The sequence below is a fragment of the Scleropages formosus genome, chromosome 19 (genome assembly GCF_900964775.1).
Source record: "Scleropages formosus chromosome 19, fSclFor1.1, whole genome shotgun sequence".
NCBI lineage: Eukaryota > Metazoa > Chordata > Actinopteri > Osteoglossiformes > Osteoglossidae > Scleropages > Scleropages formosus.
This window is the reverse complement of record NC_041824.1, coordinates 14,633,126-14,656,702: the sequence shown is the minus strand read 5'-3', so window position 1 is coordinate 14,656,702 and position 23,577 is coordinate 14,633,126. Positions and strand designations below refer to the sequence as shown.

General features: G+C 43.2%; 1 protein-coding gene across 1 annotated transcript; it reads left to right on the top strand.

The window, feature by feature from the left end:
* Positions 1–12,307: 12,307 nt before the first annotated feature.
* Positions 12,308–22,471, top strand: LOC108939087 (twist-related protein 1-like). The gene is made up of 2 exons (XM_029246140.1): positions 12,308–13,308; positions 21,471–22,471. The coding sequence occupies exon 1, from the start codon at positions 12,611–12,613 to the stop codon at positions 13,208–13,210; it is 600 nt and encodes a 199-aa protein (XP_029101973.1). The 5' UTR covers positions 12,308–12,610; the 3' UTR covers positions 13,211–13,308; positions 21,471–22,471.
* Positions 22,472–23,577: the final 1,106 nt, after the last annotated feature.

Below are 23,577 nucleotides of genomic sequence, written 5' to 3'. Positions count from 1 at the left end.
AACCATGTCTGCAGACCAATTTCACTGGGGAGCAAATCTGGGTTGAGAGTAACGTGACCACAAAAAGAGTCCTTTCATAGTTCCCAAGTATCTCTGAACATCTCTTCAAACTAGAGGTGTTTTTAACTGATGTTGAAAAATAAATTCTTTGTTATGATAATGATTTAAACAAGAGTTTTTTAAAAGACTCCACAAAATGAGGTTCTGCATTTTCAAGCCAATGCAACTGACATAGACAAAGATGAAAACGGGCCAGGATAATTTCAAGGTCACCATAAACAGGAGGTTGAACATTATGTTTATGCCACTCCTTGTTTTATATAATAGCAGATTTTGTTGTGAGATAAGAGGGGAAAAATCCCTGTAGGAGTGCTGCTAGACATGACAAAGGCACTACAAAATTTGAATGTGTGTGGGAGAGGAAAGGTTGGTGTCAATGACTGAAGGCTATAATTTGCTTAATGAAAAGGCAAAAGGGTTAGAATGGAGGCAAGACCAGGTTTACTGGTCACATGTAATGAATAGGAGTTTGGTTTCCCTTTCCAGGCCCACATTAAAACTCTTCAGGCACCACAGGCAACTGTAGGTGGTGAGTTGTAACCTGGCTTTTGAAGTGAAGCAAATCTTAAATTCATCATCAGTCTCATTTACTCGCTGACACAAGGGCCGATGGGGGTGGCTGAAAGGCATTGAAGTTTGGCCCTAGACAGGCAAGCAACAAGGCTTTTAGTGGTTAATGAAATATCAGAAAAATAGCAGGTCTGGGCAGCGACCATTTATTTTTATTCCATGGCTGCTGTTCTTCTCCCCAGATTAAATGAAGCAATGCGTTTATTCGCTATTGTATTCTTTTTCAGGCAAACTTCTTCTCCAGCTGCACGGCTGTGGAAGCCCTTTGTCAGGATACCGCCTTTCTTCTAGAGCCACCATGTTATAGAGGAGCAGAAAAGTGACAGTGGCCTGTGTCTGCATCCTCATGATTCTTTTGGTACCAAATAGTAAACACAGTAAATTCATATTCAAAACTGCAGATCACAGCATGTTTTCGAAATGGGTCAAAGCACTGAAATTGAAGATTGCGATTAAGAGACAGAGCTGAATGCTGTATTACTACAGGTATCATGTAGTATAGCGCACGTCTCTGGGATTAGCAGTTTTGCGCCCCGAAAAACATCGGGAATGAGTGTGAAGGTTGAAGGTGAAGTGTTTGTGCTTCACATTCATTGTGACTTTTCCTGATTTCATATGATGGCCACAAAATGAGCTTGACCACTTTTGACCCTACTCCTCTTGACCCTACCACCTTTGATAGCAAAGGTATCAAAGCAAAGACATAAAAAACTGATAATCTGTGAAATCAAATTGATTAGGGTCTTTGAAAAAGAGAAAATGAATGAAAAATGTATATGCATATGGTTTAATTCATTCACTGTCAGTAACTGTTTGTCCAGTGCAGGGTCACAGTGGTATAAAGACGAATTGTTAGATGGGACGATCCAGTACAGTTTGCAATGTTTATAGACAGGGTGGAACTGACACAACCAGATAGTCAAACAGCTAGGCAATCATCTGATTCTAACTTAGGAAGGAATGAATCAGAACTGGGTTTTGTTCAGGACCGAAAGGACTGTGCTGAGGTCATGGAGGAGATGTGGCAACAAGAAGAAGTGAGCAAGCCAGGAGAGCAGGACAATGGCCAAAGACTGTCATGACTGAGGCTCCACGCTATTGACTGATGAGCAGGAGGGCTTGGAATTTTGAAGTGAGAATTTGACTTGTTTGCCCTTTTGGACTCAGTACTATCTGAGGAACTGAACCTAGACGGGATAATCCAGCTGATCCCTGCAGAGCGCAACAAGGATGTACAGTACAAACATCATCCATGGGCAGTAGCAGAACCCCTGAAAGCTGGCAGGGATGGAGACAGTGCCCAGGATCTTTCCCAGACCCAGGAGAACAGCTTTGTAGAAGAGACTTTCCTGGGTATTTCCTTCCCTTAGAACAACGGGAACACTGAACTTTCATTCAAAACTCTTGGATGCCATTCAAGTCATGTGGCTGTGTTACAGTAGTTTTGTATGAACAAATGATGGTTCCCTTTAAGTAAATGGTGAGCCATGAAAACAGTAACATGACAGTGAAGACTGCTAGTCATCTGTTCATGGTCACATGCCTTCAAGTTGAAAAATGTGCCCCTTCCAACTACTGGTTGTTTATTGAAACAGATCAGCCGAATACCTTAAGTGCATCCTTCCATTCAGTCCAGTTTTCCATTCACTTCATCATTTCCACATCGGATCATTTTCATTAACCATCTGAGGATAATTGGAAAAACATTGCCTTTGATTTTAAGGGGCTCGATGTAAAGGAAGAAAAATACCTCCTCCATCCCTCTTGAAAATTGCAAGAAATTGCCCTGTAAGTGGTGGTATGCACCTCATTGGGATGTCCCCCATTTAATAAAGCAGCCCTGTGTCTTTTAAATCATGCCAGCTGAGCCCTGCGTTTACCCCTGTGGTAACCAAGGTTGGCTCCTTCATTAGGGATAATGGCCATTATCAGGCCTCCCGGACCCCTGTGTCTGGTAGAATCTGGATTGCTGGCTCCTGACTGGAAGGTGAGGCTGGGAGAGTTTATGATGTCAGTCTAATGTACATCAAAAGCACCCAGAGTCCTTTAAAGTACCTTAAATAACTCACAATTCAATGGTTAGAAGTATTAGAGTGTGGTCATGAGTTCTGGCAAATGCTTAATGGACTTTCCATTTTGACTTTAAGTCTGCTGGAGGCCTCGCACCTGCAGTCGACTGAAGTTGTTGCAAAAGAGCTGGAGTTGGGTTGACAGTAAAGTGCTGAGAATAGTGTATGCAGTAATGTAAATTTTACCTGTTACCCAAAATAGTTTAATTAATAGAGAATAACTTTAATTAGAATAAGGAAAACGTCTGTTATGGTCACGTACTTATAACATTTCTGTACTTCGTCTGAGGAGACCTTTCTGCACAGCACCAGGGGAGAGTAAATAACCCTTCAAGGTCTGTAAGAATGTTACATTGGCTCTGGAGAATCCTGAAGGTGATCTTGAGAGGAGGTAGAGTTGCATGGCAATGGAGGTGTTGAACAATATGTTGAATGAAGTGTGGATCCCGAAAGAGGAGAATTCTGACATTATTGACCAATTCAGAATTATCTTTGCTTAGTATAGATGATAAATTATTGTTCAGCATAGTCACTTATTAGGTAACAGCCTTCCTCCTCAAGAATGCACATACCCTGAGATACGGCCATTCAGGATACAAAATTTTTGTTAATCACGAGGCATTCTTCTCAGTTGCATGGACTGAACTTTTCATGTACCTTCCAACAACTGAATAACACAAGCAGACGTTGGGGTTATCTTCACAGTTGTATATTGGGGCTCAGGCTGTGTTAAGTTCCCCCTTACCCTCAAGAAGCCTTGCAGACAAATTTAAGGTTACATGGGTGATAGTAGTGCTACAAGACAGAGACTTGAGTGATTCTTGAATTGCTGGACCAGGTGTTGAGGGTAATGACAAGATGGACATAGAATGGATTGGCAGCAGTGGGGCAAGTAAAGTCCCACTTATAGGGCACAGTGGTCCCACAGCATTTTGGTGGGCACAGTAACATATGACAAGGTCCAGGGAAAGGAGAAACACATGTTGATTCAGGAAGAGGTGTGTACAATAATGGAAGAAGAACAAATGGTCAGGATCTTAGGAATGCAGCAACTGGGAGCATGGACTAGGTGGAGCTATCACTGAAATATAATGTCTCTTGGGAATAGTTTAGATTAAGGCAACATGTTCAATGATCCATTCACGTTCGATGATCCAGGTCGTCTGTGATATTCTGCCAATTACATTTCACTTGGTCAGCTGGGGAAAAATCCAGTCATCCAGGTTATACACATAGGGTGGAACACTCTACCTGGACGTAGACTGGAGTCTGACAAAGACTCAGGTTACATGCATTGCAAGGTGTGTGTAAGAAATAACAAGAAGTTCAAGTTTAGTTTCTATGCACTACAGAGTGTTTGGAGAGCAGATATGAGAAACTTCTGGTGCAATCACACAAAGTGAGATCTGGGTGCTGTAAGCATAAAGGTTCCCCTTGTTGGTTTCCTGTTTTTCAGAAACTGTCAATGTGGATGTCACTGTCAATCTGGACGCAAACCTGAGCCATGAGGTGTTTTTCATGCGCTTTGCTTCACCATGTCAGCTTGGTGTGAATCATAGATACTGCTGAAGGTGTTGGTGGGCCAGCAGAATGTCCATAGAAACAGAATGTTCATAGGAACAGAATAATATAAAGTGTGATACCTTCAGTGATGCCCTAGAATCTGAGCATATCCAGGTATTTTCTGCAGTATGAACTGATGGAGTTGCAATGAATCACAGAAAGGTGAGTTGCCCCTGTGTGTGTGTGTGTGTGTGTGTGTGTGCTCAGGAGAATCCTGAGAAAGAAAATGTAGTCTTTCAAATATTTTGGTTTCTAAAATCTTTGCACCAAGTCCATCAGGAGTAAGTGGAGAAACAGATGGCTGCCTGGACATTTAAAAAGGCTTTCAGGGCAATTGTTTCAGAACAATCTCTCAGGCACTTCCATCAAAGCAGAACAAAGCCCACAGACATTTCAGCAGTACCCATCACAATTTACTGTTTTATTTACAAACTGAAACACATGTCTCTAGACTGGACTGCTTTTTTCCTTAAATTTTTCCAGTGTTTCACAATTTCCTCTTTTCTGCATCTCTCTCAACATTTTTCTAATTAACCCTATAGAGCCTGGGCTGCTTTTATGGGCCCGGACATTCGTTCTGAGCCATTTTGTTCTTTTCTGAGGAATTGCTTTGTTGAATTGTTCCCACCAGACCATGAGAACCCCAGTGGTAAGTGTTGTGGAGGCCATAGCATCACGACCCAGAAGAATGATTCGAAGGATCAGCAGGGACGCCGCTCCAGATCCACCCAGCCCCATCAGCACTCCTGATCCCAAATTACTGACCAGCACTATAAAAGGGGTGAAGGGGGTACCGTGCTTGCGGATTATTAATCGACTTTCCACAGCCTTGCCTGCGCTCAGCAAAACATCCTTGTTGATGTACCCGTTTCTCAAAGTCTCTTTTAACGTGCATTTCTGTTCATGTCCTGTCTGCACCAGTCCTTCATGTCCCTGTCCAGGTCTCGAATCCCAGCCCTATCTCCCTCGCGCCTCTGCGGACCCGCTCCGGTCCCGTACTCCTGTTCCACTCATTGTCCTCCTGAGAGCACTGTGTGTGTCCCTTTGCCCCGTCTTTATTCCATCACTTGTGCACTTTTGCGCTGCACGCTTTCATTTACACTCTGTGTTTGAATCCTCACTTTTCACCTCACTGTCCAGACATTACAGTAAAATACATCTGTGTTTGTGTCACCTTCAAACATTACAACAGTGTTCAGTTTTTTTTATTTTTAATACATTTGCAAAAATTTCTAAAATCCTGTTTTCACTTTTTCATTATGGGTTATTGAATGCAGGTCGATGACCGAAAGAATTAATTTAAATGATTTTAGCATAAGGCTGCAACATAAAAAAAATGTAAAAAAGTGAAAGGGTCTGAGTACTTTCTGAATGCACTGCACCTCTGTGCATCACATTTGTGCCTTTGATGGAGATGGAGCCAGGCTGGGCTCAAAACAGTCCATTTGGTTGAGACAGGGCTCCTTCTCTGTAACTGGAGCAGCCCTCCTGATGATGATGTCTTCTCACACAGGAAAGATGGCCTGTGGTGCGACTGTCTGCTAAATTTTATGATAAATTAAGGCCTAATATAATGAGCTAAGGCAGTTAAAAACCACAAAAGCACTGCTGACGACACATAAAAAAGGAAGGCAATTTAGGACTGGATTTTTGTCTGTCACAAGTCTTTTTCTTCTCCTTCATTTCTTTCGTCATTTTCACCCACACGAGGCTTTTCAGACACTTTGCCTGTAAGATGAACAGTTCCCTATTTCATCCTGATCTGCCCTACGCTTGTCCAGGTTTTTGTAAATGAGGTAGTAGGAAGGGTGTAGAAGAGATTCTGAGATCAGCTGTAAGGGGCAACTCCAGCCCTGACCTTTCCTCTTGCCAAAAGTGAAAAAATCATCCTCGTCCAAGTGAGTCCGGGTCCTCAAAGTGAGTATGGAGACCTCTCCCTTGCGAGCATGATACCTTGCCCCTCCCGACCATGTTTCTTCTCATTCCTATAGCCCTTCCCCAGGTGGTATGACCAGCCCATGAAAGTGCTCTTCCACTTGGAGAAATGAATCCCATATGTTTGCATGTGTCCTGGTGCTCTTCCTCAGGGCTGATGAAGGGTGAAGGAAGGGACCCAGCACTTTATAACTGAATGTATAGATTAGGAGTTTTGTCATCATAAAACATTATAGGTACCCCCATTACACAAACGCCATTTGTTCCTGAAAACTGTCCGTACACAGAGAGACTAAATCAGGAGCGCCTTTGCCATTATTTTAAACAGGGAAAAAATAAAAGGCTCCTGGATTTACATACACATCCAAATATATTTTACAAACACCCTCCAAAAGCATAAAAATATTAGGATGATAAGATATTAAACATAATCAAGAAGGAAAGTAACCAACACTAAACTGGGGCAGAAGTTGTATTTTTTTACTAAAACATACGAAAGACACATACGGTATATTTACATTTACGTTTATTCTTTTAGCAGACGCTTTTCTCCAAGCCGATGTACATCTCTGAGAACAATACAAAAACTGCGTCACATCAAATGAAAGAGAGATTTGGATGCAGACACGTGATTTTTAAGTACAGTACATTTGTCACATACCACAGCATAAAAAAAATGTACATTGCATGAGGAGGTGTAATGTGCACACACATTTCTGAACCGCTTGTCCCATACAGGGTCGTGGAGAACCGGAGCCTAACCCTGCAACTCAGGGCGTAAGGTTGGAGGGGGAGGGGACACACCCAGGGAGGGACGCCAGTCCATCACAAGGCACCCCAAGGGGGACTCGAACCCCAGACCCACCGGAGAGCAGGACTGTGGTCCAACTCACTGCACCACCACGCCCCCCCAGGGCTAATGTAATAAAATAAAAATAAAAGGACGCATTGACAGTGTAGTTCTCTGTGTAAAACAAGCTGTTAGTAAATCAGAGGCACAAGTCTGTACCTTTATTCCCCAGAACACAACGCTACTGTGCAGGGCAGTGCATAGCATGGCAGGAAAGACCCAGCCTTCTATCCTGAAGTCTTCTATTCGGTATTCAGTAACACATTTAGTTCTTAATAATTCAAGTAAAATATTCAGCTCTTTAGAAAACTAAAGTGCTTTGGCCGAAAACCTCAGCTGACCATCAAAATGATAGCATCTGTGTACTGATAGCTAATTTCCATATTTTCGAGTCAGATCCAGGTAGGAATTTGCATTCTGCTTCTGGAATTCCTCCTGCAGTAGCGCTTTAAGGGTTGAAGTTCCATGCAGCTGCACTGCTGTAACACGTTGCTTTTTGCGGCTGTCGACTCGCTCGCAAAAACAGCACTTTGAAAATGCAAGGGGAGGAGAGGCGGAATGAAGGCAGGGTGTTGTGCCATGTCTTTGAGAATGAAACGAAAAGAGCAGCATCGTTCAAGTCCTGCTGAAGGAGAACATAGAGATCTTCACACTACTGCATCTGGTTTTGTTTGGAGAGATTTTTTGCGTTTCTGTCCTCTCCGCTCCCTACTGTGCTCTTTACCCCCAGCTTTTGTTTAGCTCCTTCCCGCTACATGAAGGCCTCCCATGTTGTACTTCTAAGGCACTCTCTGTAGCCACCATGCGGATGTGAGAATGCCATGGAAGGTAAAGGATACCAGAGGATGCAGCCACTGCCTCTGTGACACAGGATGATGATGATGATGATGATGCCATCCACTTGCATACAGCTTTTGGACTTGCTGGCTACAGGAGGGTAGGGCTTTAGGTGAGTGTGCAAATTCTTCCGTCAATCGTACATTTCAAGCCGACAGACAGCAGGACATTCTGAGCTCCAGTTCACCTATTGTTCCAAGATCCTTGTCCTACAACATGAGCTGCCTGCTAATTCTGCATCAGGAATGTGCCTGTGGTGCCTGTTTAGATAGTAGGTGCCCTGGGAGTTAAAAGCATGTGCATATGCATTTGTATGTGTGTACATTATCTACACACGTAATAACATTCCTTGGGCCCTTTCCATGCAAATATTTAGACTGGAGCCTTGCTCATGCATGAAGCTCAAGCGAAGGAAAGAATCGGTTTAGTAATACACATTTCAGACTTTTCAAAAATATCTCCGGGGGATTTTCCATGAAACGCAAAGGACTGTGAGTTTGGTCCCCCTTTCCTGAGAAAATAATTCTTGTTTTACATTTCATATCCTTTTATCATGCACGTTTCATCCTTCTATTTGTTCTTCCATTTATTTCCATGCGTTACCCGCTGTTATATTTGTCATATTTAAATCACATCTTTAACTTCAGACAGACAAAGCCAAGGGGGCATGCGGTATGCAGGAGTGTGTTGGGTTCAAGGAATGGCAAGGCAGGGAACGGCAGTGAGTCAATTTGGGCAACTTTTTATTTTTCTTCCCAATGATTACAAATGAAGTGGTTGCAGAGAGAAGATTTCCCTCCCAAACCTCTTCCAGAAATCACAGCATCAACAAACCCTAATGCCAATATTCAGTACAATGTCTCCCAAATTCAACAGACCTCCACTCTTCTCTTATAAACCTTTATTATTCTTGGTTACTATTAAAGAGTCTTGACTGATTAACTGGCTACACCTGGTGAACATTTTGTCTGACAAACTGTCAACAGGTGTGGCTGGGGAGTGGGTGTAGTCAGACTCCCACCTGCCGCAGGGGCACCATCAAAAAAAACTGAACGGAAAAACAAATCTGAAATGACAAATTGCTGAATTCATAGAGTTTCTTAATATATCTGGCCGTCAACGTTACTGCCTGCAGTAGAACTGATTCTTAAGTTATTCCGAGGACTGAAAGTATGTGGGGTGGTACGAGCGCTTGGGTGAATATTAAGCCATTAATCACAGGGCAAACAATGCAAAAAAAAAAAAAAAAAAACATTTTGTTTGCAAAATTTTTAATAACCTTATTAAGCATGCTCACAAAATATGAGTCTGTACACTACACAGGCATTTTGTCTGAAAAACAAGGAACTCTCAAAGACTGTGCAACAGAGTAGGGCTGTGAAAAGAAATGCTTCAGTCCTCTGTCAGAATTTAAGTAAAGAAACACAACTTGTGGCCAGAAGGCCGAAGGATCATGTCCCAGGAAAGACCTTGTGCAGAGTCCTTGCTGTGTGCTTTCCAGCTCTATAAAGAAAGAAGATACACCAGTTCCTTCTGTTACAAACCTTACAGTTATGTATTTTCAGATATTAACATTTTTCTGTTTGCTAGCTTGTTCCCTTCAAGTTTATGTTTTATAAAATTTCAATTTGCAGTTTTTCTGTGTTCAAGCCATTATCTTGCAGTAAAAATGCTATGCTGTTTATAGCTTGTATCTGGTGCTCGTGAGTGATGGAAATCAGTCAGATGACAAATTCTGCTCAGGTGCAGACGGAGGGAGGGAGGCCGTGGTTCTCTTCTCGTCCGAGAGATGTCGTGTTGCTGACGGTCATTTGTTACTTTAGCAGATTCTTTTCTCAAAAATGACATTCGATTCAAAGCAAACAAAAGTATATTCCACCAACAGATGGGGAGATACAGACACGGACATGTGACACTTGAAGTGGTCAGCTAGTCCAACACCACAGTGTTTTTTTGCTAGTGTGCATCATGCAAGTAGCTGGAAATATAATATAATAGAGTTACAGAATTGATGAGATGCTCTTGGCCCATTTTTTGTCACGTTTGACCAAGAAACTTTTTGACCAACAAACAAACTCTCAGTCCCAGCTGAGATTGCAACTAGAGGCTCCGTTATATTTATACACAGTGTCAGATATGGAAATCCATTGTTGGTCTCCTGTTGTTTCAGTTCTTCAATTTGAACAAGATATGGCACAATGTCGCAGCGGGTAGCACTGGCACCTAAGCTCTATCTCTGTATGTTTGAATCTTGCTCATTCTGTGCGGAGTGATGGGGACAGCAGGTAACATGGTTAGAGCTGCTGCTTTCGGACCCACGGGACCCAAGCTTGATTCCTACCCCTTGCTGTTTGTCCGTTGAGCAAGGTGTTTAGTCTAAAATTGCTTTAGTAAAAATTATCCAGCTGTATAAATGGGTGAATTATTGGAATTAGTGTGAGTAGCCTAAAATTATAAATTGCCTTGGAGAAATGTGTCAGTTAAATGAATGATAATAAAATTGTTCTCCCTTTTTTCACATTGGTTTCCTCTTACTGTTCAAAGGTCAAGTGTATTATGTGAATTTTTCACTGTACACTGCCCAAAGCGTATGTGTGTGTGATTGCTCTATGATGGACCGGTGTAACATCTAGGGTGTACCCACCCTCACATTCTGTGCTTTCAGGATAGGCTTTGGACCACCCCAACACACCTCTGGAGAAGCATGAAAATGGAAAAAAAAAATATTCAAAGAGATGATTCAAATAATCTTTGTCTTTCAGGACATTTCGGAGGTGACTGTGAAACTTAGGTCATGCCTGACTTTCGCTAAAATGCCTAATGTGAGCACAGCTGTGAGCCTTGCATTTTCTCTGTGGACCACTATACCCCGTTCTCTTGTTTTTCTATCCGTTGAAATACTCTAAAAATCAGAATGTCATGTTCTGGCAATGAGGACAACATGATTGGCCAACCCCCGCTGCTTGGAACTCCCCCAGTTCCACTCATTCTTTCCTGTCCTCAAGCTCCTTGAGCTCATCCGATTGTTTCCCTTCAGCCCCACGACTTCCAGCAGGGTGCAAGAATCCCTGTTAATGTGGATAGACCCACACTCACATGCACATATACATAAACCCCAACTATCATGTTTTTTTTTCCCTTTTTCGAGAAGATAATTCTCATGTTTTAGATTTTGTATGCTTTTTATCATGCATGTTTCTTCCTTTTTATTTATTTCTCATTTCCCCTAGCATTGCAAGTAACACTGGAGAAGCATCAGCTGAATTTATAAATGTAAGTGCTATGAATGGAATTAGTCATAAACACAACAAAAGTGAAAGTAAACATTTCTGTTGCCTAAAATTTCTGAAAGTCAAAGTTCTCCTGAAATGTATTTAAACACAAGTAATGCAGTAAATATAACACAGATCACAGTACCCTCAAGGTCCAGGAAGTTCCTGGAAGAAGTTTGGAGAAGTCATCGCTGAACAATAAAGGTAGATAAAAAATATCATAGTTTACACTTAAATGAAGATCATTGCGATCATTGTGGTGTATAGTTCTTACAGTTCCAATCTACCTAATTTTCAGCAAGAAAATAGTTGCCACTACTTTCATACAGATGTGCTGATTTGTATCTGCACATTCTTTGCAACGGCACTTTTGTAAGTCCTCCAGACATTTTCCGCAAGACGTTAGAAGAGCTGCAAAAGTAAACCTGAATATGCTGTTTCAGTTTTTTGGCTGAAAATTAAATAACTTCGTCTCCTTAACATTACGTGACAAAAGTTCAATTTTTTAGAAATTACATTCTCATCGCAGGTGCTCGGTGTTGTATGCCTTGAGAGGAGCGGTGGCGTGCGCTCTCATATGTTCCCAGTCATCACTAATGTTCTTGTAAGTTTATCTGCTTCCCACTTGTCGGCCTTCCACCTTCCTCATCCGCTGGGGTTCACATGAAGCCCATACTTAGCGAAGATCTTAACGGGTCTGGGTACTGGACACGGACACAGGCTCTTCGCCGGAATGTCCTACTCACGGTTTTGACGAAATATGGAAAGAACATATGCTACATGATAGAGAGGAATAAATAGTGCAGATCTGACAGTTTGGAAACCTTTTTTCTAAACCAAAAAATCTTTCTGTTGGTGGTATGGACATGAAAGAAGTCGTACAGGAGAGGGGAAAGGGGGGTAATGGATAGTAAATGGTTTGGGGGGAAATCTGGAACATATAAACTTCAGACAACTTCTCCATGGCTTGCCTTGATTGGCCGACTTTGCTGCTTCCCCCTTTTCCAAACAAGCTCCGACACCAATCTTTTTCTGCTCTTCCAGACATGGCTACGCCTTGGAAGTTAGGCTGGCCAATCGGGGATCCCATCAGGCCCCTCGCATTATAAGAGCAGGGGATGCGTTGCAGAAAAGTCCAGAGCCTACTGGTGGTAAATGGAGGCTGAACTGGGGGACTTGCTGTCAGCGGCTTTCAAAATGCAAACAGCCGTAGCAAATGGGACGCAACGCTGATCTGGGACAGGTCACCGATGGATTAGCGATCATCGATTTCTCTGCAAGTCCTCACGTCCTACTATTGTTCCCCTGACAGACCAGCTGCTGAAGATCAGGCTTCTTTCAGAGCGCTGCGCAACCCTGCCAGTGTGTGCCGATAGCGAAGCCCGTCGGATGCAAAGGAGCGTAGGGGCGACGAGAGCTCACCACCCGTGGGAGCGCTCCAAGAAGACACGATCATGAGAGAGGAGCTATCCTGCACCAGCTCCCCCGAAGGAGCCCGGGTGGCCAGCGAAGAGGAAGTGGAGCGCGAGCGGAAGACCTGCACCATCGTGGTGCCGGGGGCTAGCGGTGGAGGGCGTAAACGGATGCCCTGCTCCAGGAAGGACGAAAGCGAGGCTGAGGAGAAGGGGGCTGGGAGCCCGGCCGGGAGCCCACCCCGCTTGCAGCCACCTGGGCCCAAGCGGCCCAAAAGAAGCCACCCGACAGCAGCCGCCCTCGGGCAAACCTCTGGTTCCGGGCAGGCCAGCCAGCCCTTTGAGGACCTGCACGCCCAGCGCGTCATCGCCAATGTACGCGAGCGGCAACGCACCCAGTCACTGAACGACGCCTTCGCCTCGCTGCGCAAGATCATCCCAACGTTGCCCTCGGACAAGCTGAGCAAGATCCAGATCCTGAAGTTGGCCTCGCGCTACATTGATTTCCTCTACCAGGTGCTGCAGAGCGATGAGATGGACAGCAAGCTAGCCAGCTGCAACTATCTGGCCCACGAGAGGCTGAGTTACGCTTTCTCCGTCTGGAGGATGGAGGGGGCCTGGTCCATGTCTGCCACCCACTAGCCACTCTCCCCTTCCCCATCCATTGCCTCCCCACCCTCACCCCCGTACCCCCCCGGCCTCTTCCCTCTTCACCTCAGCTGCACCGCTGCACATTTCAGGTATTTACACTTCATTACGACACCCATGTACCGCCTTCACTTATACTTGTGTGAAAAATACATAAGCGGCAAAATCATACAAGCAAGGCCATTTGCATTTAAAAAAAAAAAAAAATTATTTCCAATGTATTTAAAATGTATTTTTTCACTAATTGTCCAAATTTTATTGCCATGCTGCTATTTTGATTTTTATCCAATTTTAGTATTCCGAATTAGATTTTTGTTCACCTATCGTCTAAAAAAAAATGACTTATGTGATGCAAACACAAGTATTTCCTGTTAGTTCTGTGGTTAAACACACTTTGCTGTAACCAGTGAGTTCATCTACTCAGCCAGATGCAGTAATAATATAGAGTAATATTTCAGCGACTACAATTTTCGGTCACCTGCAAAGTACAGCTTCATTCTACACATGGAATTGTTACAGGCAACAGGGCAGGTGGGTCACAGGTGGGACCAGCATGCCTGCTCACTTGAAGTGAGAGTCTTCTGAGTTATGTATGAAACTGCCATTCTGGACATCTGCAGAATTTGATCTCATTAAAACATGAATGAGTGGTGCAGGATAGGTAGTAAAAATTGAAGTAAAAATTTTTATTTTGGGACAGATGGGAGTTGACAGGGCATTGAATCGATACAGACCAAAGAGCTAAAAAGTTAATATCTGTTTTTGTTGTGTATTCTTTGGAAAAGCCATGTGGCTTATCTAAAATTGTTATGATTATTAATAAAAATAAATTGCATTTTGTCTTAACTGCTATGAAGTACAACGCAAGACCATCTGTTTTTACCGAACTGAACAAAATTTATTGTACTGTACTTGGAAAGGCGAAAAAGGTCATTTCATTTGTAATTTTCTCCTTTGTTTTACTTTAAATTAGTTATATTTCATTAAAATATTGATTTACTCTTTCCTGGTGCTCTGAAGACGCCCCATGAAATGAGTAATTGTTAAATAAATTGTAATATTAAAATATCACTATAACTGTTGCGCTAACTCTAATCCAGTTTAAATTAGAATTTTGCATATTTACTTGTGCAACAACGTAAATCACAGTTGTGAACACACAGCTGCCTTACAATGGGGAAGTATCACAGCGTGTAAACTGGAGATACTCACAGAATTTCATTATAACAGATTCAAATTGCACAGTACTGTAAAGGTACAATTCCGACGGCTCTTTCTTTGTTTTGCTCATAAATGTCAACAAGTTTTCGCATAGTAGATTTTAACATTAGTAACATAATGTTGTTTTGTTATTAATACAGGAAGACCTTGCAAATAATTAAGATCGGTGTTTTATTATTAAAACAATAACATTACAGTAACATCTTATGAAAAACAAAAAAGGACTAAATTATTTGATGTATCTGAAGCGGTGATATAAAGTTACAAAAAATATCAAAGAAAACATCTGAAAGGTCTTGACATGGGGTGGCTGGTTTTGGCTCTGAAGGTTGCTGGTTTGACCCCCGCCTCTGGCTGTGGTGCCCTTGAGTAAGGTGCTTGCCCTGCCATTGCTCCAGTACCTTCGCCCGGCTATGTGCTTGGGTACCTAGCTGTAGCCTTGCGATGGACTGGTGTCCTGTCCAGGGTGTGCCCCCCCCCACACTCTCTCAGCCTTGCGCCCAATGTCTCTGGGATAGGCTCCGGCTCACTGCGACCCCAGCTGGGACAAGCGGTTATTGACATTGGTTGGTTGATCATGATATTTCAATTACATCCATAAATGCAAAGAACCTTTTTTAGTTCAATTTTTAAAAATTACAATTATAACGTGGGGGGCGCGGTGGCGCAGTGGGTCGCACCGGGTCCTGCTCTTCGCTGGGTCTGGGGTTCGAGTCCCGCTTGGAGTGCCTTGCGACGGACTGGCGTCCCGTCCTGGGTGCGTCCCCTCCCCCTCCGGCCTTACGCCCTGTGTTACCGGGTAGGTTCCGGTTCCCCGAGACCCCGTATGGGACGAGCGGTTCCGAAAAACAATTATAACGTCAATAATAAAATAAAAGATAGCGTATAAAACTGCATGTAACGGATGTTAAATATTTTGTGGAAACTGAAATGATGTCATTTTTTCTTCTTCCCTTTCATCTACTGCTTAACATATTTATAACATATTTGTATTTCAAAATATCTCCCTAAAAGGCAGTAATCACAGCAACAAAAAACAATAATATAAGCAGCACCTTGCAGTTCATTGCAAATAAAAATTAAATATATCATTTATTGACCCTGAAAAAGAATGAAGAACAAATAACAGAAAATAAAATAAATAATAAGCAAAAACATAAAAAAAGCAAAAACAATATGCGAAAACATAAAAAAGCGCAGGTAATGTGTAGTAATAAGCAGAACTGTTTATTGTTTAATCATGGACTTCTTTGTCTTACTGATGAATTTGTGCATTGCTCAACTTTTGTCCTGCGTCTGGTTAAGCGTTTGTTATAAAGTATTTCTTGAACGTGTCGTTTGAAACGCGGTAGATGGAGAGACGAATTCGTTGCAGCCTGTCTATCGCTGCAAGACACATGATCGTGTCTCTGCGATTCGAAGAGACCGGCGTGTAGATGATGGAGCTGTTTCCCTCTCCTCGCCCTGACTGTGTACAGCCGCGGTCAGTCTGGCACCAGACGGATTGACCTGCTTCCATAAAGCATTACCGAAAAATCCTCAATGAAGTACATCGCTACACCGCTTGCTTGAAGCACGACCGTCCTGATCTTGGTCCTGTCTGGACACGTGCGGCACCCAACACACCGAAATGGAGCTCAGTTCGGCACTGCGCTCCCCGAGAAGCGCCGGAGCGTTCCATCAATAGCAGAACACGAACGCAACCACAAACACAATGGCCTCGGTCAGCCAGCCCGTCTCAGGAGCAAACAAGTGCATCACCCCTGCGCCTTTCAAACACCTCCGCAGGTTCCGCAGTGACTGCGAGAGGACAGAGGTTGGAGGCGAGAGGGACGTCTTGTACCCTCCTGCAGGACTTGCTGGGCTGAGCCATCCAGGAACCTTTACGCTGGAAACAGTTGCGAGACACTGATTGCGTGTGTCTGTGCGTGCGTGCGTGTGTGTGTGTGTGTGTGTGTGTGTGTGTGTGTGTGTCAGACTGAGAGTGTCTGATTTTTCGCTCTGTCTCACACACACTCCATAATCAATCCTGTCAATGTAATCCATTCTTGTGCTTTTGCCTCGGACTCAAACACTCTGCTGTGTTGCGCATCCGGAGAGTATATTATAAAACATGAAAAAACGATGGCAGATAATGAGTAAACAGGTACTACAAGGCAGCATGGTATTGCGGTGGGTACCGCTGCCACCTCACAGCGCCCAGGCTGGAATCTGGCTCGGCCTGTATGGGTTTCTTCCCACGGTTCGAAGACATGCAGTTGAGTTGAATTGGACTCTTTAAATTGCCTATGGTATGTGAATATGTCCACGGTACACTTAGGCCAAGTGTTTCTGGGATAGGCTCTGGACCACTGTGACCCTGATCAGGGTAAATGATTAACAAAAGTGTAAAACAGCGGTGCAACAGGTAGTAATGGTGACTCACCTGGGCTGTGCATGTAGACTTGGGTGTGAATCTGGCCCAGTCTGTGTGAATTTCGCATTTCTCCCTGTGTTTGCATGGGTTTCCGCAGGGTGCTCTGGTTTCCTCCACAGCCAAGGGTTTCCAGGTTAACTGGTGATTCTAAAATTGCCCCTAGTGTGTGTCTGTGGGTGTGTGTGAGCTAGTGAGCGTGTGTGTTACACTGCTCTGCTGTACAGATGTGTGAATGACTGTAGGGAGTTTAGTGCCGTGTATCTAACACTGTAAGTCACCTTGGATAGAGGTGTTAGATAAATAATAGCTAATAATCACTGTAAGTCGCTTTGGTGAAAAGTGTCTATTTAATGAATAAATAATTGTTTTATTTTTCATATGGCACTTTTTTTCCCTTTTCGAGGCTGTGCTTGCGTGCGTTAAAATATATGTGATTTACTGATCCTGGATCAGCCATGTGCTGTACTGTCTGTTCTTTAACAGCTGGAGGACCTACTGTGCTCCTATACTCCCATGATTGCAGCCACCACTCCAGGTATAATTAAGCCATCCAGACTAGTTGATGGTTTCTGTGTTATGACACTATGCACACACACACACACACACTGTCAGTACAACACAGCTATGGTAAAAGTGCAGGGACATGTATTTGTTAATGGAAGTCTTCACTTTCATTTAGCTTTGCGTTCACTTTTAAAATAGAATTCACGGCTATTAACTAATAATAACTAGTGAGTGACCATAAGTGATATAACTGCGAGTGACAGAGAGTGTGTGTTCCACTGATGTGTGGATGAGTGAGCCAGTGTAAGTAGTGTATCTAGCAGTGTAAGTCACCACGGTGAATAAGGTGTGTGGGCTCATAACACTACATAGAGTTCATTGGAAGTCGCTTTGGAGGAAAGCTTCTGCTAAATGAATAAATGTCAATGTAAATAACTGACATTTTGTAAGGACCATGAAGTGTGTAAGAAAAATTTCGTACTCTGTATATTATATGATACCAACACTGGCCAGCAGCTCGTTTTCCACGTGAACACAAGCAGATACCAAGTACCTCCGATGTGATCAGTCGGCCCAGTTGATCACATCGGAGGTATTTAGTGTCTGCTTGTGTCCTGGAGAGCCTGCGTGAGTTGGATTAGGGGCTAATAGACAGTTTACATCCAAGTATCAGCAGCAATGGGCTTTTCGAGAGTTGACGCAAATTCACAGATGTGGCTTTGAAATGCAGAATGGGTGCCAGTTTGCCAGTTTTTGTTGTCGTTGCTCTCTTTTTCCCCCCCCCCCAGTTGATCTGCACTCCACCTGGATTGAGGACTGTGTTGTTACAGTTGCTGCCTTTAGTCGGAGGAGGGAATTTAGAAAACGTCACCTGCAGCGCCACAAAACAACAGCAGAACGTTTTGTAAAATAAGGCAAACTTGCGTTGAGCCAGCTATTTTCTCGAAAGCGACTTACAGTGATTTACGCATTTATACACCTGGGTGATTTTTACTGTACCACTTCAGTGTAAGTACCTTCAAACCCGGGTGTGTCGAGTACAAGGCAGCAGCTCTGACCGCTACGCCACATGCTGGCCCTTGTAATGAACTACCACGTGACACTATACTATTATATACTACTGATACATTCTGTATTGTACCTCTTAGGACAGTCCTTCTGCACAGCCATGAATTCGATATGAACGTTCAGAGAAACCAACAGCTGTCTGAGTAGGAATGATGGCTGCAATGTTCACGGAACCCTCTCCGCCACGAGCGCCAGTGGTACCGTGCTCCACTTCTCCTTAAAAGACGTTAGATCCCTTTCCAGGAGATCATCTTGAGCTTCCCACGATTCTGCACTGCAGTCCATCAGATGTTCTGTCCCATTGAAGCTGAGGCTCTGTAGTTTCTCCCTGTCATTCGGGTCTTGCGATGACGTGCCCGGACAGTTTGACACGACCTTCACATCACGTTTATTGTAATAATTCTGCAAAACTGATGCATTTGTCTAAGAGAACAACTATGTGGGAACATCAAAAAAAAGTATCCGCAACTCTTGAGCTGATTTTCGATATTGTGCATCTTTGTTCGCTTATGATCGCCTTTTATATTTATACAGCCTAAAGAAATCGTTTTTGCATATGACACCGTTCACTGGATCGATGGACTGTATCTGGAACTGAGTTTTCTGCAGGTCAGCTGGTTTGACCATTGGCGATACAACAAACTGCTGTCACCTGTACTCATTCATGGCCCTGATGGTTGAGTTCAGGAGGCTTTCCAGCTCTTCTCGCTCCACGCAGAGCTCGGAAAGGTAGACTCTCTAGGAGACGAAACTGACTCGGTCTGTTCACCGTCTGGCTGGAACACAAACGTCCAGCAGTTGGTCTTCCGGGCACTGAGCTAAACTTAGGGCACACAAAGTGGTGGAGAGCTTTGCTGTCCAGACAAACAATGTGTGACCTTTCTTCCTCACTAACAGTGACAAATGCAATTTACTGTTAGTAAGGAACGAAAGAAGGAATGTTAAGAAAACAACAACACATAATAATAATAATAATAATAATAATAATAATAATAATAATAATAATGTCACACAGCAGGTAATGCTGGTGCCTCACAGTTCCTGGGCCTAAGTTCAGACACGGGTTTGAAATTGGTTCAGTCGGTGAGGATTTTGCATGTTCAACCTGTGTTTGATGACGTTTCTTCTGCGATCTCATGTTTCTTCCCATAATCTATTAAGATGTCAGGTTAATTAGCAACCCTCAGTTGTCCACAGCACACGTGGGCCAGCATATGTTAGCATATAGTGTACCCTGTTATTCTGGGATAGGCTCTGGACCATGCCACAAAGAGATTATTGCTAATAATAATAATAATAATAATAATAATAATAATAACTACCTGTTCCAGTATTATTCCTTTCATTCCTGATCTGCAAAACCCTCAAAACAGTTTTTGGAAGATAGTGTTTTCCCTTCCTGATTTACATCTTTTTCTAATTATACACACAGCAAATTCGTATTGCCACTAATGCCTTTGACCTCGGAATTGTATGTTACTGGAGGAAAGGCCGTGTTTTACTGCGCTGCTGGGCTGATGGACACCACGTCCAACTGCAGTCACACACAGCTGTCATTACTGGCAGCGTAATTTCTCACTGTCAGAAGGTTAGATATATTCCCTACAGAAGTTGAGCTGCTGAAGTCTGACCTAAATTCTTATCACTGGAATCGTTTCTCAAATCATAATTTAACATTTATTCCTCTCTGACAGACGTATAATTAAAAGCCAGATTGCGCATCTTTTCAGCGAGGAGGGCTGGGGAGGTGGGATAATTTATTGCCCATTTTCACAGTCACAAAACCGGTTCAGCGGATTCAGCAGATGTTTGCCATCACAACAAGCGGAGATTCCCGTACTGGGCTTAGCAATAGATGACAGCACAACAAATTATTGCTCCCATGTGTGGTTCAAGACCCTCAATGAAATTATATGAAACAACAATTTAAAGAGATAACGAAACACCTGCAAATCCTTGGGAAAAGTTGTATAAAGACAAAGTATCAGAGTCGTAGATGGATGTGATCTAAAATTTCTGTCTAGTGAGTTGTTCTTTAACACGCATAAAACACCTTTACATTGTGACTTGACAGCCACTGGTCCTTGGACCCCAAGAGGTTTATTTTACCCCCTTTTCTCTTCGGGAGTTTTTTTGTTTTCCTTTATTCAGTTGCCAGTTGGCTTACTTTGTCGTTTTTACGTCTTACTATAACTTTCTGATCTTTGCGCTGATCAGATGAGAAAGGGGTAGTAAAATGCAGATGCAGAGTGAGGTTTCGCACTCTGAATCACTACAGAGAGAAGAGCGCTATATAAATATAAATGAATTGAATTGAATTGAACTGAATTGAAAATGATGCCGGTCAAGTTAGCAAGTTTCGTAGCCTTCCTGGGACCTAATAATACATGGGTCTGTAGCTGTGCTGAGATCTGGAGCTTAACGGTACGCACCATGTGTGAAACATATGCTGTACATCCATACTGGACATCTAAGGGTGTCTACCTAACGTCCACCGCAGGTTCTATCCATTGAACTGTCCTCCTAAGAACAGCAGCCGCTCCAAGCCGGTTGTGCCAGTCCGCTCTTTACGGAGCAATTCCCTCCGTGCAACGTTTTCAAACCCGCACGCATTCTGTGTGAACCGCTCTCTTGTTATGAAAAACAGAGGCTGTAATTAGACACCCAGGAATATGCTGAAACATGCAAACAAACAGTTGAAAAATGCAAGAATTCTCCCTTCTTGTATGTCAGACAATAAATGTCTTCTGATTGGGTTTATTTCTTTTTCACGAGCTGTAGCAAAGTAGTTAGGAAATGCCACGCACACACAGTCATGTGGACATGCTCTGATTTGCATAGTTGCCTCCAATCATTTTTTACATAATTATGCTTTTCCAGAGATATAATTCAATAATTCATTACTGGCAATTGAACAAAGGAGATGAGTCGTGCCGTGCATTTGATCAATGTTTATGCGAAATACAGCAACGGGAAATTATTGAAATTTGATTCTTGTCTAATAAAGTTTTGTATTTCGCTTCTTGTCTCCTACCGTCACGTTAGAAACGCTCCAGGTTGGCCGTTGCAGAACTAATCCATCACAGGCCACGGGCCGAATCAATTCCAGCTTTACACAAGATGAGAGACACCAGCAGCCCTTCCTCCACCTCCCCGATCTCAGCGATTCTCGGGCCCCTCTTCCCAAAGTTCTCCAAAGACCTGGGGCTCTTACATAGAACCAGGTCCCTTGAAGCTAGGAGACCCGGCAGGTCACGCTCTGCGGCGCTGGACACCACCACGGACCGCCACCATTTCGATCTACTGAGCAACCCGCTGACTCAGCTCTCCACAAAGCAGACCAAGCGCATGAGAGCAGCCGTTACGAAAGCTTGTTTTTCGCCATTCTAGTCCACGCAGATGGTCTGCCGCTCCACTAATGCTTCTATACAACGTTCTCCTGCTAAACCTGAACTTTAACATGAGGATTGCTTTTTACAGAAATATCATGGGAGATTCCCAAATCCTAATCAGTCGATAACAAGGGCATATGAGGACTCCAGTGTGAGATGACCAACACCAACACCCAGTCAGATCAGCTGCTATTCAACGGTATTCTTAAACTTTCCAGTTGGACAGTTTTGGAAGGCCACAAAATGTCTGAAGTCTTGGCTAAATGAAAACGTGTAGGTTATGGTAAGTTACTGTACAAACATTGTCCGATGTAAGGACGGCAAAACTTTTGATACAATTGATGAAGACGCTGTATTACATGTCAGTATACAAGGCCTGTTTAATGAAATGACAGTTTGTGCTCCCAAGGGTTGGGTGCTGGAGATGTGATGAAAGGACTTTTCAACTGGATGCTGCCAAGTCCGCTTTGTCTGTGTGTGTGTGTGTGTGTGTGTGTGTGTGTGTGTCAGGTCCGCTCAGTCAACTGATGATAATCTTTTCGGGCTGCAGCCGAGCATGCGTTGTATTTCCCTCTCGCATCAAGACCCTCCAGCTTTGCTTTTAGTGACATAAATACCGTATGTAGCTTATTACTTTTTTTTGCCAATAATAAAAATGCATAGTCTACAATGTCTGATTCTGCCTTTTTTATTAGTTCAAAATATTTTCTTCTCTGACACAGCTCATAGAAATGCAAATGCCCAGTAACACTGAATTGCATATTTGACGATTCTTATGTTTGGAGCAAGTGCTTTCGCATTTAACGTGAATTGTTCTTAAGGCGGATCTATAAAGTGTTTAAGCAGAGGTTATGTGCACCACGAAGATGCAGGTTTTGGTGTCATTTTATTGATTCATTCATTTATTCATTCAATTTGAAAATCAATTTGGACAATGTTCTTTGAGCCAGTGGGTAGGTTTCTAGTCAATGTTCTGACTGAACATGATTTTCCACAAAGCCTATAGAGCACTACTGAACTTTACATAAAACACAATCAGGAACAGTCAGGAAAGCTGTGCTATTGCTGCCATTGCATCGCATGACACCTATTGCGTGTTTTCTTCAGCTCAGCGCATTTCATTTTGAGAAGCGTCTTAAATATTTGGCCCGATCCCTCCGTGCCTCCTCTTCCTCCTACTCACCCTCCGGAGTGATCCCTCCACAGCCATGGAAAAAAAAAAAAATGCATGAACGCTACTGTGATCCAAATACCCATAATTACTTCATTAAGCCTGTGGGTCTGCCAAACCAAACTGGGGACCATGCCACCAAATGAGAAATGAGAAAGTGCCACCCATTGTACCACCGCGCTGCACCAAACCATTACAATATACCATAAATCAATTATATCCACTCACTGGACCCTCTTTTGCCTTCAGCACATCGTAAAATCAGCAACAAGGTGCTGGACACACTCCACAAGGTTCTTGGTCCATACTGGCTTGACATCTTTATGCAGTTTCTGCAGATTTTTTTCTGGCCGCATTAATTCTGGTAACACTGCATTCTACCTCATCCCAAAGATGCTCTATTGGATTGAGAGGTGTGGACTGTTCAAGCTACTGCAGTAAAGGCTCCTTCATGTTTTTGGAACCATCCTGAGATTATGTGTGCTTTGTGACATGGTACATGATCCTGGTGGATTAGTCTGAGAAATGCTTCACTAGCATGTTACCTGGTAGCATTCAAGCAATACTCAATTCATACTAAAAATTTTTT